At 47.5% G+C, this 13,878-nt stretch overlaps 2 protein-coding genes and 1 long non-coding RNA gene across 6 annotated transcripts in view; 1 reads left to right on the top strand and 2 right to left on the bottom strand.

Moving 5' to 3' along the window:
• Ipk1 (Inositol phosphate kinase 1) overlaps positions 1-13,878 on the bottom strand; it is a 74,888-nt gene that overhangs the window by 24,136 nt on the left and 36,874 nt on the right. The window contains exon 1 of one of the 4 annotated variants that reach the window (XM_067348604.1): positions 1,311-1,504. The exons of the other annotated variants lie outside the window; for them this stretch is intronic. The gene's annotated coding sequence lies outside the window, so the exon portion shown is untranslated. Of the gene's footprint in view, positions 1-1,310; positions 1,505-13,878 lie in introns of those variants that run through there. 4 annotated transcript variants of the gene reach the window in all.
• Positions 1,713-5,828, top strand: LOC105679105 (uncharacterized). Its single transcript, XR_001101802.2, has 2 exons — positions 1,713-2,276; positions 3,756-5,828. It is a non-coding gene; the product is annotated as an uncharacterized lncRNA (long non-coding RNA).
• On the bottom strand, positions 6,418-11,508 carry LOC105679104 (protein BTG2-like). Its single transcript, XM_012378915.2, has one exon. The coding sequence runs from the start codon at positions 10,350-10,352 to the stop codon at positions 9,768-9,770; it is 585 nt and encodes a 194-aa protein (XP_012234338.1). The 5' UTR covers positions 10,353-11,508; the 3' UTR covers positions 6,418-9,767.

Here is a 13,878-nt window from a genome sequence, read left to right as displayed (position 1 = left end):
CGTAAAGTGCTGATTAGTTATTAATGCGTGGCGACGTGTAAGTCGCGCTAACCGCGTTTGCTCAGCTGAATTTTCCCTCACACAAGTCCCATCGGAACAAGTCACGTTCTCCTTAATTTCACCCGCGTTAACCGCGCTCGGCGGAAAACGCGCGACGTCCGCATAACACTTCGTATCGCGGGCATCTTTAATAGCATTCTACTATGCGCTCGTATGCGCCGGGTCGCATCTACAGATGCGAGCGGAGCGACCGTGCCAGAACCGAACCGTCTTATCCATTTTCGCGTAAGGTTAACGACCGTCGTCGTCGGGCTTGCGAAACTACGTACGGATCAACGGAGACTCGCACGCATGTGTGCGCGCGCAAATACACGCACGTACACACACATACACACAGGCGCCGAGATGCACCGGCGTAATTGGAAACGCCGCGTTTAATGTCCGCAAGCGGACCAAACTTCCCGAGAACTATAAAGCCGCCAGTGTTCCGCGTACCGATTAACCCGTAAGTACGGCCGAGGTAATTAAAACTTCCCAATTTCGCCGTGCGTAACAAGGCTACCGCTATTAAGAGAGAGCTTAATATTTGAATTTAAAAGGGGCTTAATATTTTCGAATCTCCTTAAGATGACACTAATGACTGATTCAACTATTGCGCATTATTTATCTAAATAGATCGTGGAATTACAGCGAGCGATATATAAAGATATGCATATACACATTTATTAAAATTAGATTCTCGAACGTTAGTGTAGCAAATAATCCGCGAAAAAGATTGCTGTCTGAAGCGGCAGAAATTCGCCGATTTGCCAAGCACGCTCTCCGACGTTGCGCAAGAACGACGTTGCGAACGGGAGTGCACTCGACGCGGGACAATGCGCTGCATCTCCCGAGGCAGAAATGCGGCGGGAAAGGAAAAAAGCGGCGGCCGGAGGCTCGTCGTTGTTCGTTGATAAGAGGCGAGGCGGCGTGTGACTGAACGAGTAGAAGAGAAAAGCGGGGAGGAGGGAGACGGCGGAGATGACGGACGGACAAGAAAGGAGGACCTTGTTCCCTTCGCCGCGGCAATCGATAAGCGCAATTAAGACTCCGCCTTTGAAATAAACGAAACAGCGAGAACAAGAGTCTTCGCTAATGACGAGAGGATGCGGGAGAAAAAGGGCTTTTACCGCGTCGTTCGCGCCGTTCACTTCGCTTAAGGAAACTCTCGTCCCATCGATGAGATTTTAGTACTTTGTCGGAACAAAAGAGAGACAAAGGTTGCCTCACCGCTCGCGCCTGCTTAGATCAGTCGCGAAGTAATAGCTTACATATTCAGAACGCCGTCCGTGTGTGCATGTTCAAGATCGCGCCACCACGGTCCTCTTCCCCCTCGTCCCATGGTCCTTCCGCTGATTATTCAGAGACGCAAGACGTTCACCGTCGTGGATCCAGCTCGATCAGCTCGTGGCCGTGTGGTCTTGCATTACGCAACGTTGTCGAATGGCTCTGTTGCAGTTGGCAGGCAACAAAGTGCGATACACAGTCACGGCGAGGAACGAGAAGCTCGGCGAAGAGGTCGCACGGAAGAGATTGACAGAGGAGGATGCCCAGGGCGGGAGAGAACGAACGGAGAGAAACGGAGCGAGAGGGAGGGAGGGGGAGGGGAAGGGAGCGGGACGGGTGGGGTCGAAGAGGAAGGGAGCTTCGTGTGCTGAACAGAATCAGCAATTCTAACCCACCAAGGGGGCCACTAACCGACGAGCGGGCCAAGCGGCGTCAGGGGGCCGGGGCAACAACCGACGTTGACCTCCACGACAACCATCATCGGCGGCTGCAGTGGCCGGCGACGGCGGCTATTCCCTACTCCGACGGCTCCTCTTCCTCGAGCACAATAATTCGCCGTCATTTCGCACGCTCCGACTTCTCCGCCGCTCGCGCGAAACCTCCTATCTGTCCTACATCGCGTCGAGAGAAAAAGAAAGAGAGAGAGGAGACCCCGAGAAAACATAAGAATGCTCGATCAGATTGTTGAATCCAAATCGTTCAAACGTGAAGAACGCGGCTGCAACGACAACAACGACAATGCGCGCCCTTTAGAAGATTCATTAACCTTTCGCTACCCCCGTAAAACACACTTCCGGGGAGAATCAGTCCCGATTGGTGAAAAACGCGAATCGAGACGGCGAAACTGTCCGCACTTGTTCGTAATAATTGACGCGGATAGATCGTGAAGACACGAAGCGGAAAACCTGGATCTTGGCATTATACCGATACTATCGTTCTCGCTTCACAAGGTCTGTAATTCATCCTTATCTCTTCCTGGAAATCCAGCTCGATCCTCGCAATTTGAAAGCGCTCGGTCCGCAGAAACCATATATCGAATTTATTTGCCGCCAATCCGATTCTATTTTTTTTTCTCTCCATAGTTACATCGCGACGGTACGAACTCCCGATATTTCTCTCGTCACGGGATTAGTCTCGACTCGGCTCGATTAGACGTCGGCCATCGACGATTAGCCCATCGAGGTAGATAGCGTCAATTAACCTCATGGCTGAATTCTCATTTTGTCCGTGCTAAGCCTCTCATCGCGAAACGTGCGCGGTGCACGTTGGCTTAACACGCTCATCCGCAGGACGCGCCTAGAAGCTCTATAATTAAATCCCACCGCGCAAGAGAAATTGAAAAAGATACGAAAACAACGGCCTAATTAATAAAATGAATAAAAGTTCGAGTACATTGCCTGTTTCCGTTCTATTTTACTGAGCGGGAGAACAAATTCGAGATTACGAGATTGTTTCTTTTTATCCGTAATTTCGACGATTGCTTGAACATTTATCCTTTCGATTAACTTTGATAATGGAAATTCCACGGGACGGGAATATTCGTGCAATGCGAATTAAATGGGATGATAAACTCCCGTCAAATGTCGTCAATTGTCATCTCATTAAGTCGATAATCATGAGAGATTTTTCAGAGTTTGTTCTTCATAAATAGCTCGAGTCTGCTCGAGTGTGGACAGAGAGCAATTCTTATGCTTCATTATATAATTATTCTTCCACCCACCGAACGACGAGTAATCATCTTGAGAACTCCTCTCGACACGTTTCCAGAACGTTTGGTAATAGTATCCTTGCAACAATAAAGATCCGAATGACGCATACGATTTTGATTCCAAGAGGCGCGCGTTCGTACGAACCTCGATCGAGGCAATTCCGAGAATAACTATATCGAGAAGGCTGAGAGAATACAATCGCATACTTTGAAAAGTATTCCACGGTTTCTCGCATACACTCGCATTTGTCGACACGTATAAAAAAATAAAATTGCGTGCTATTTGTTGCGTCGCAGATGTTTTCGCAGAAAATAAATCGCGCGACATAAATCGGCATGTTTTATCGGGAGATCGTCGATAAATCAACAATATTCAGTCTTCCGTCTGTTGAATAAATGTCGCTTGCGAAATTGTCGTTTTGATGAAATTTATTTGGCAAACACAGATATGACGCGCTAATGACTCGAATAATTTTGTGAAACGTTGCAATCGTTATTGGCAAACGGCGTTGCTTCATTTTTAAGTATCCACATATTTGTTAAGCTTATTACTTAGTCTATCAACATCGCGTGACTGCGAGACAAATTCGAAAACGTTGAAATTCATTTCAAATTGCTTTATCTTTTCTAAAGTGCTTTTCGAAACGTTTTTACAATATTTATGACTGATTGTGCTGACACATAAATTTGTACTAATTCTCGTATTTCCGCTTTGTTATAGAAATAGCAAGCAACGGCAAGACGATCAGGATGATGGATGGCGAAGTGATCGACACACGTATTTTTTTTTTATATTCATGAAATTTCATAAGCACGAGGCCTTTTGTTTTTATTATCTCTGTACAAAAACAGTCGAAAAAATTATAGATTTTCTTTGTTAAAGATTTAATTTTTACTGGAGCTTCACGGCATATGTACAAGCAAACTAAGAGCCATCGTAACCTAAAAACTAAATATAATTATACATTGATATAATAGATATAATAATTATAATTCATTATAATTAATAGTAAATCTACGAGTCTACAGATTCGAGTATGGGTATGTGTGTTTTGTGTGTATATATGTATGTATTTGTATCGCGTATGTAAGTGTATTCATGTTCGTGTTAATGTTGTGTGTATACTCGTGGACATGCGTGTAGACTTGTAAAGCGAATTTTATACAGAATTCATCGAGTGGCATCTCGCTCGCAGTCAACGCGCAGAAACGTATCGATCTTCTTATTTATTCGCGCTCTCTCTTTCCGTTCTTTCCGAACAGTGCACTATCCACAACAGGGCCGCCGAATTCGGACTCCGCAAAAGACCTTGGGTCGCTGTTGTCTCACATACGCTAAACGAAATCACTACGAGCTCACTAATCAGTATTCGTATAATTAATTCGTCATCAATTGTATGTACAATTGTATTACCATGGGACCCACGGGCCAACTTGACCGAATTGAGCACCCCTGCCCGGCCTCTATCACGCTCTCGCTCTCTCTCACACACACACTCTCTCGCTCTCTTTCGCTAATTCTCATCTCCTCTTAATTTTTCTTACTCCCTTCAATGCCAACTCCCGCATCACCAATTTTACTTCACCGAGAATCTATTGCTTCCTCGTACTCATCCCCGTGCGCACAATGAAAAAAAAAAAAACCGATCTCTCCAAAGAAAGGGAAAGCACTCAGCGAAGAGCCGGCCCTCGAGTTCCGTTTCTCCCGCTATTTCTATTCTTTCTTACGTGCGGCCAAGGAGGAAGAAGAATCCAGAAAATGTGAACATATAACAAGCGATTGGAGATTATAACGTGACAATCGTTAATTTCGAGACGGATTTCGGATTATCGAGCAACGTTATCGACTATGATTCACCACGTTTTCTTTAACAACGTAAATTTAGAGCTGACGCAATGAGGATAATTCCGTAACAACGACGAGATGCACTTCAAGCCGGAGTACAATTATGATTATTACTCACGTTGTTCGGTACAAACAAAGCCGGTTTCACCAACGCCAATCGCTTCAAACTGATTTAATTCTTCGCTATATTGCGTCACTAGATAATAATAGAGACATAATAGAGGCAAAAAAAAGAAGAGATGGTTACGATTAATGCAGACTGACGTCAGTGACACCGGCCTCTGTGCGACAGAGAAGTACCTCCCTTGTGTTTTCTTATTGCGTTGGTGTTTTTGACATGAGATACGTCACGCTCCTTTCATCCGCTCGAGCACGTCGCCACGTCAGTTGCGACCCGAGTAATTATAATCTCGGTGATTGCACGTTTTTCTTGGAAGAAAGCAAAACGATAGTAAAATGAGTGGGATTCGTTCACCGTATTTTCCTTTACGCAAGTCGCGCGAAATCACTCGGAGAAATTTTTCTTCCAGAACATTCATGAACATTCATGAACATTTGTCTACTTTATTGCGAGCCTTTAACTCTAAGATTTCCCTTCCCCCCTGCCTCTCCATCACGCGCTCTTTTTTTCTCACACATACAAACACACACGCTCTCTCTTTCATAAACTTTCTCTTCCCTTCTTCCACAAACCCTCCTCTCTCTCTCTCACACACATTCTCTCGCGGACCGAATCATGCTCCTTTTTTTATGATTTATCTTGATTTTGTCTCGTTTTATTTAAAAAAATACTGAATTAGTAACCAAGCTAAAATCACAGACTTGCTGGTGCTTTATCCCAGCGGGTTTGTACAAATTCTTCCTGAAGGTCTCTCGCGCTCTTTTTCTCTCTCACTCTATATATATATATACATATATATATGTATGTATAATTACAGGATGTATAAATGTACACATACATTTATATATGTATATAATTATGTATATATATATAATATATGCGCATATATGTATAGTAATTACAATTTATTCGTGAAATAAATGCTCGTATTCTCCCACTTAGCTTTCTGTCCGTTTTTCTTTCTCTCTCTCTTTCTCTCTCATTCTTTCTAACGCACTCTCTTTCACCCTCTTTCGTTCTCAGCATTTGTCGATATTTATAGTTTTATCTGCGTGTTTGTGGGAACGGATGAACAACATGGATTACAAGACAGTTCACGCGAAACGAGCGCGCCCTTTTCGTACCCGCGTTCTCCGCGATGGAAACCGAAAACAAAGGGAAAGGAACGCGTGTCTCGTCGTCAAGCCGTCAGCAAAATAATCGTCGAAGGACGAGGCAGCGAAATCTCTCCCGCTCAGCTCTCACACTTTCTCCGGCCCCGTCCCGCACTACTTTTGACAGGAGATCACTGGTGCTCTAACAGCCGTCGATACGGAGGATCAATCGTGTGTTTATTCTCCGATACGTAAAATGAAGGAAACAATATTTTCTTTTTCACCACTGTCCTCGCCGACACCCGTGTTTAGCGCACAGCTCTCCGCCGGCGCTGACGTCACATGATAACAATTCGAAATAATTTTTTTTTTTTTTTTTTTGGATCGATCGATTCACTCCATACGCGCTAATGAATACACGCGACGCTTGATATACGTGTATAATAAAGATCTCCAATTACTTTGACCTGTTACGCATGACGTCAGAGCCCCGAGGAGTTTATTATAGGTTAGGCGAGGATGTGGTTCTGTTTGCTTGTTCGATGATCGCCTTTCCGCCGTAACGCAAGTGCGTTCAGCGATTTTCAAACGAGTCGTCGTTCGACACTTAAATAGATTGCACTACCCGCTTCCGTGATGATGTTTGTAAACGGATACGCCGGATTTCTTTTGTCGGGATATTATTTATTTTCGAACGTAATTAACGTGTAGATACGCGATAAAAGGGAAAACACATCGGCATGATATCAGAGACACGAGAGCTAAAAGTGACGACCCGATGGAAAACCGCCAAGCGCGCCCCCGATAACCGCGGGTAAAATTCTCGCACTTGTATACGTAATACATATATGTACCATTTACATATCGGTATGTATAATAAGCGCACACGCCGCTCGTGTTTAGGTCGTTACATACGGAGATTGCTTATATTGTCTCTCTATTCTTAGTAATAATCACAGACATGGTTTCTATAATTGCTACGTACAGAGCCTTCTCTCGTTCGACGCCGAACACGATGGGTTCTCTTTCCCCGACCTTTCATCATCCGTTCAACCATTCGCATACACCCACGCACACACGCATGCAGTGCGACCATTCGTACACATTCACACACACACACACACACACATTCGTTCTTACACGTGTAAACTCTCACCGTCCGTTCTCACGTGCTCGAAAAAAAAAACGGACAAAAATTTCCACGTCTTACGAAATATTGAATTTAGTTTGAAATTTATGTAGAATCGGAGACTGCAACAGTGCAATGCTCGATAACGCGGATTTCTCATTATTATGCGAGCACACTCGGTTCGCCGAGTAACGGTAATTGAACAAATCTCGATGCCGCGAGAGCACGAAACGGACACGTGACTAATCGAGCGGACTCGATTATTATTGTTGGAGCGCGCGAGCGAATACATCGAGTGAGCGTCATACACGCGCATCCAATCATTCTTCTCTCTCTCTCTCTCTCTCTCTCAAAATCATTCTCGATCACTCCCAAAACATTACAATCATACACCATGCAATCTGGCACATGCACGCAGTCACAGGCACATGCACGCATTCTCCGAGACCGACTCTCCATTGTATAAACACGCCCGTGTGCCCTTCCTTCCCGTGGATAAAATCACAGCAATTTTATACACTGTCGTGTTTTTTCTCGCTTTCTTCCATCTCCTCTCACGCAAATGATAATGTACAATTCGACGATTGTGTACACGTGCAGAGCGACTTCTCGCTTCGCCCTCGCTCCCGCCCGTGTACACGGTGCTCTACATACATAACGCTTATATATATTATATATATATATATGTATATATATATATATGTACATAAAAACTCGCGCGCTTTCGTGAAATTTGTACGTGTGTATATGTGTATCGTATGTATATGTGTGTGTGAGTGAGTGTGTATATGTGTGTGTGTACATTAAAACTTCCTTTTGAGATTTCTACCGTGGAGAATCGTTGTCGAGCTAGTCAGAATCCAGAAGGTTCTCACTTCCGACAACCACTCTCGAAAACTCTCCGATCTACGCTGAATTTGAACTTTCGTTGCGTCAACGTCGCAATTCTTCAAGAGATTTATATATATCTATATACTCGATTTTTCCAGAAAATCTAAATTAGTCGATAAATTCCGCAGAGTTTACACAAAACAGTCTCGAATTGTGTACTCAATATCTTTCTGTTTATACAGATATTTGTGAAAAACATTTAACTAAAGACATATTTGATGAATCGACACTGACGATCGTGACACCCGTTACAACAATCCATGTGAGATCGATCGCGATTGTTCTTCGATCGAGGGATCATCGATGCGTGTCCCTCTGTGTAATGTGTATTATTGTGTATTTGTGTGTACCTATGTGGCTCGGTGGTATCAATCTGCATTGATAGTGCGAGGTTCGAGAAAAATCCTCGACGACGAGAACGTTCGATTTTCATTACTCAACCTTAAGATCGTATCCCAACCGACGCGTGATGCGAATACTTGGAAGTCGGGACGAAGCTGGTTATACAAGAAATTTGACGATGGAAAATTATTTATGACTCAATAAAGGGCGACAGTGTTCGCTCGCGCGGTAAACACCCGTCGGTCGGCGTGTACGAACCTTAACTCGTAATCCGACGTGACGAAGTATGTGGAAGAAAGACGCTGGTTATTCGAGGGGATGCAAGAGACAGAAAGAATGTATGAGTCCTATGTATATGTGTATTTTTTCGTGTGTTAATATGTGTGCGAGTACGGATTCTTTACTCCCTCGGGAACGTAGTAGTACGCAGGGGCGATGAGGCTGGCTGGTCTTCGTTGTTCCTCCCTCGCATGGCTGCTGCTTGTCACGGGAGATACTCGGAGGTTTTACGCGGGTGGAGGAGGTGCTGAGATCAATTAGTCGGCTGCTGAGAGAGCTTCGAGCTCGCTCCGTTTTTCCTACGACGACTCGCCGACGGTAAAGCGGTGGCTGATAACGATCCGAAAAGGATTCGCCTCCGGAAACGAGGAGAATCGACTAGCCCGAGTCACTTTCTCTCTTCCTCTTCTGCACGGTTGTTCTTCCATTTTCCGCCGTTGTTTCTGTCGAATCGCGCGCGGACTAGTCGGAAGTTTCTCTTCCCGAAGGCGGTTTCTCTCTTTCTCATCCTCGGGATATCCTTCGCGCGCGAGAGGAGGATCGGGGAAGCGCGAGACTGGACTAGAGTCGTTCGAGTCGACCGACGCGCGTGGACGAGCTCGCGTTCCCGAAGGATGGACTCTCCCCGTTTAGCAGGAACTCGCTCGAAGGAGGGACGATGAGTTTGCGGATGGACGCGCCGGAGCTCTCCGCTTTCGCGGTGGACGAGAGAGAGAAGGAAAGAGACACGGAGCGACGTCGAGGCGAGCCGAGATCACCGTGGCTCGAGACTCACAGTGCACGCCGAAAAGAAAAAAAAGGAAGGAACCGAAGGGGGGAAAAGAAAAACGCAAGGAGGACGCACGCACGCCTTGGGGAGTCCACGAAAAAGTCGAGCGCGGCGGAACCTGCTCGGTGTCCGACGCCGAGACGCGGGGGATATCACATATCACGAGATGCACGTGCGCTTCTTTCTTTTTTTTTTTCCTTTTTCATTATTAATATTAGATTATTTCGAGAGCGTGGACGCGAGCGACGACAAGCCCGGCGATTCAGCTGGAGACAAACGCGGCGATCTGCTCACTGAACTGCGTGTGCTCCAGAAGCAGGGAATCCTTGCAGCTCTCAAACTGCTGCTGTTGCTGCTGCTGCGACGGCAGCGTCGTGGGCGCTTGCTGGTGCTGCTGCTGCTGCGTATGATGATGCTGCGTATGCTGATGAGCGTGCTGGTGTTGATGCTGCTGGTGCTGTTGCGACACCTCCTCCGGATTTTCGGGCTCGGTGCGCTCGTACAGCACGCAAATGGAGCCGTTCTCGCCGATCCTGTACGACACCTCCGACGGGTCGATCCACATGGTGAGCTCGCTGGGGAACAGGCTGTGCAGCACCGTCGGCAGCAGGCCGACGTTCGCGCCGGCCTGCGCGATCACCGGGTCCATCTTACCGTTGATGCGTATACAACGGTAGCCGGAGCCGCGATTCGGCCGATCCGGAAACCAGTGGTCCCGGTAACGGTGGCGCAGCACCTCCGTCAACGATGACTTGAACATCTCCAGTTGCCGCTCCGACAGCTGTCCCGCCTGCAGGCGCAGCAGGTGCACCAGGAAATCCGCCGCCGACACAATTTCCAGTCTCATCGTTGGTTACCCAGGGCGAAGACGTCGACGGTAATGAAGTAAAATGGAACTCTTTACTCGCGGTGAGATAAATGAGTTGCGCGGACGGGAGCGACGCCGATGACGCGCACTCCGTGTTGCTCGGATACACGAACACTTTCTGTCTCTCTCTTTCCCTCTCTCTCTCTCTCTTTCTCTTATTTTTTTCTCGCTGCTTCTTGCGACCCAGGCTCCGGAGGCCAAAGCGCTCCACGTCGTTTAACACACTGGCGAACGCGATCGGAAGATACGCGCGTGTCACGGGTCACGGCGCGGCGATGAGTAGGCTCGTCGACGGCGCTGATGCCGAAAGAAGCGCACGGTACCAGTCACCACAAAATGGCGTCGTCGCCACGTCGCTGCGTAGCACTCTACAGCACTCGGCGTACGTCGTCGACCCTCCAGCGCGATCAGCTAACCGCCGGAGCGTCCCTCGTGGATTCTCGTCTCGGCGATGATGCGTCCCAGCGCGCACAGTTACAAGTGTACGGCGGGGATCGATCCTTCGTACGAGCGTAAGCGCGTCGCTTCTCCGGCGCTCCTCTCCTTCGCACGGTTCGTTCCGTGTACTCGCCTCGTCGACTCACGCCGAATTCTCCCGCACGCGGATCGAACGCGGCCGTTCGTTTTTCACGCTCCGTCTCACCGGATGGAATCTCACGATTCAACACCACCGATCGAGGACCGAGCTCGATCGATCGATTCGCCGTATCGGCCAGATCTCTTTCACCGATATTCGGATATCTTCCTTTCTCTTCCTCTCCCTCTAAAACCAATTCAGATCGACAGACTTTCTCGCGACACCTGAACCGACGGACAGTTCTCTTTCTCTTTCTCTATCCGACTCGCGGAGATTCCGCACACATTGACTGCCGACGACTTTCTAATGGCAGCGCTCGCGACGACGGATGAGGTAGCCTCGTCTCTTTGTTCGGACGACGTCAGATGGGGGATCTGTTTCGCGAGCGCGACCAATCCGACGCCAACGGCGCCCACCGTCGCTCGCGTACGCTGCGCACAGTTGCTTGCGCGCGGGCTCGCAGCTGCGTCCTGAATACGGGCTGTCTGCGTGTGTCAGCGACTCTCAAATCAACCGTTAATTCCGAACTGTGCAAAATATCGCGATGCAAATTGAAATCTCGCACGCTTCGCTATGAGAACCGAACGTTATCCGCTTATCATTTATACATAATTCAACAATGTTGTACGTGCAAAACAACATTGTTGCTTTTGCGGTCGCCCTATGCAAACAAAGGCAGGCTAGTGTTTACAATTTCCTGCCGCTTTTCTGATATTTTACAATTATGAAATTACCAGTCTTGTATGTGTATTGTGTCTAATAGCGATAGAAAGAGTCTGAAGTACGTAGGATGTTTCAAAAGTATCGGACACGCTTTCGATAACAACGTTTGTTTTGGGGTATCCCGTATATCACAATTGCTGTAAAGTCTTTGAATCAAAACACTCGGTGGAGCGTTGAGTCGTCTTGACTTCGAATAGAATAACCTTAAGAGGTCATACCACGAGCTTACTGGACATTTCTTCCAATAATTCAAGTTTGCAATATTTTAAAACTGGCTCTATCGACGAAAGAATAGGCTCTAGTTTGTCATACGGTAACCTAATATTATTCAATGTCGCGCAACCTCGAGAAACTCGCAGGTAAAATTCCTAATGCAAAGGCAGGGCGCAGCGCTTTATTTTCTTTTCGTTTTACGGTCGTAAAATCGAAGCCCGGGTTTCGTTTCACCGTGCTCTTAATTGATTGCGTCAATCCACGTCTGGCAGTGAGCACCACTGACCCCACGGGTTTTCAAGTATGAGCTTGAACGAGGGAACAAACGAGCAGGGAACTAATGCCGACTGCTAGAAAGCGCGTACGTCTCTACAATACATACAACTACACGACGAGCCTCGCGAGCGACGGGGTTAGCAGCATGAAAACCACCTCGTCCGACCCTAGATTCAGCCCTGAAACTCGAACAACGAGCTGGCCAGGGAAAAAAGTCCGACCCCGTTCCCGCTGAACCCCTATTTCCCCCTTAACCCTTTGATGTGCGAGTTTCGTACCCTCTCGGTACGCTTCAATCGCGAAATGGATGAGAAATAGTCGATGCGAGGAAAATCATTTTATTCTTATTTTAATTCCTCGTGCAGTAAACACGGGCTGCGCAGTTCGAAAAAAAAAAAAAAAAAAATTACCACAGATTGGAGATTTCAAAGGATGCTGAAAAGCACATTAGGAGAAACGAGATGCATTTTCGTCGCTGAAAATGCGAGCCGTCTGCGGCCCTCGCCGGAAGGTGAGCCGGAATCCGACGCATCCTCCCTCGCAAAGGTATGAAAGCGGATCTGATTTGCCAACCGCGTCGCTATGTGGAGCATTTCATTCGTAATTCCGGGAGTTCGCCACTGCCAAGTTGGCAACTGAGTGCCAATCGATAAACCCGGATTATCGTGGCCCGGCTTCCGTTCCCCGCGACGCGAGTGCGCGAACCGCACGCGGATTTCCCGTGTCGGAGAATTCACGGCTGGCGCGCGGCGAGCGTGTCTGGACAAAAATCGCGCAATCGCATGCTCGCGCAATGCACACGTAAACTTCGTGCTGCGCGCAAAGCTCCGCACAGCTCCCACTCGAAATTCGATAAATTAAGTTCTAAGCGCATTAACTGTTGGAACGAACCAACGAACCGGCGAAACTCCACGCTTCCGTCTACAAAGGAAGTCGCTGACACACGAAAATATTACGTCGAATGATCAAAGGTGGCCGAATGTCGCTGATCGTAGAACCGATTAATTCGCGAACGTACGTTTGTATGTACAGCGTTTTATTTTATCGTCCGTCGCGATATGTACCTCGATAACCGACCGCTTCCGTTTTCGCGTACTTTGCCTGTGAGTTATTGTGACGCGTAAAAAAAAGACGTCAAAAGCGCTGAGTCTACGAATTGTGGTTTCGCGCGTCTTACGTGATTTCTCAACAGTGAGATTATTTAACAACACCGTCGATATTGTAAAGGCCACAAACAGTGACATACAAGCCTGACATTCAAGTTTGACAACGAATAAAAATATTGTATACAGATTTCTTTTATTAACAAATTCTTCGATTTTAACACTTTTCCGGCGCTGTTGCGGGAAAAGCGATTTGGCACCCCGTATAACGATGTTACCACGGCGAAATATCTCGTCCGCGTATTCCAAGCGCGAAGAGAGCGAGAACGAGAACGCGCCGTGCATGGCGGGCGAAATATGCCGAACGTGCAATCGGCCGGGAGGGCTGCGCGCGCGGAAGGGTGCCGTATATTCAAATTACGGGGTGACCCTTCTCGAAAACTTGACGAGGGGCGAAGGGGAGCGTGGAATTGCCGACGGTGGTGGTGTAAGCCGACAGTCTCGCCGGAAGGTTCTCTAAAATCAATAGGGCCGGAGTTCGGGCCGCGCGCGTTCTGCATTCTGCCCGTCGTGGAGTTTCGCTTGAAAATCCGTGAACCCCCCGGAAAACTGC

Source organism: Linepithema humile, chromosome 2, assembly GCF_040581485.1.
Source record: "Linepithema humile isolate Giens D197 chromosome 2, Lhum_UNIL_v1.0, whole genome shotgun sequence".
NCBI lineage: Eukaryota > Metazoa > Arthropoda > Insecta > Hymenoptera > Formicidae > Linepithema > Linepithema humile.
The sequence above is the reverse complement of the archived record's forward strand: the minus strand, read 5'-3'. Positions and strand labels throughout refer to the sequence as shown.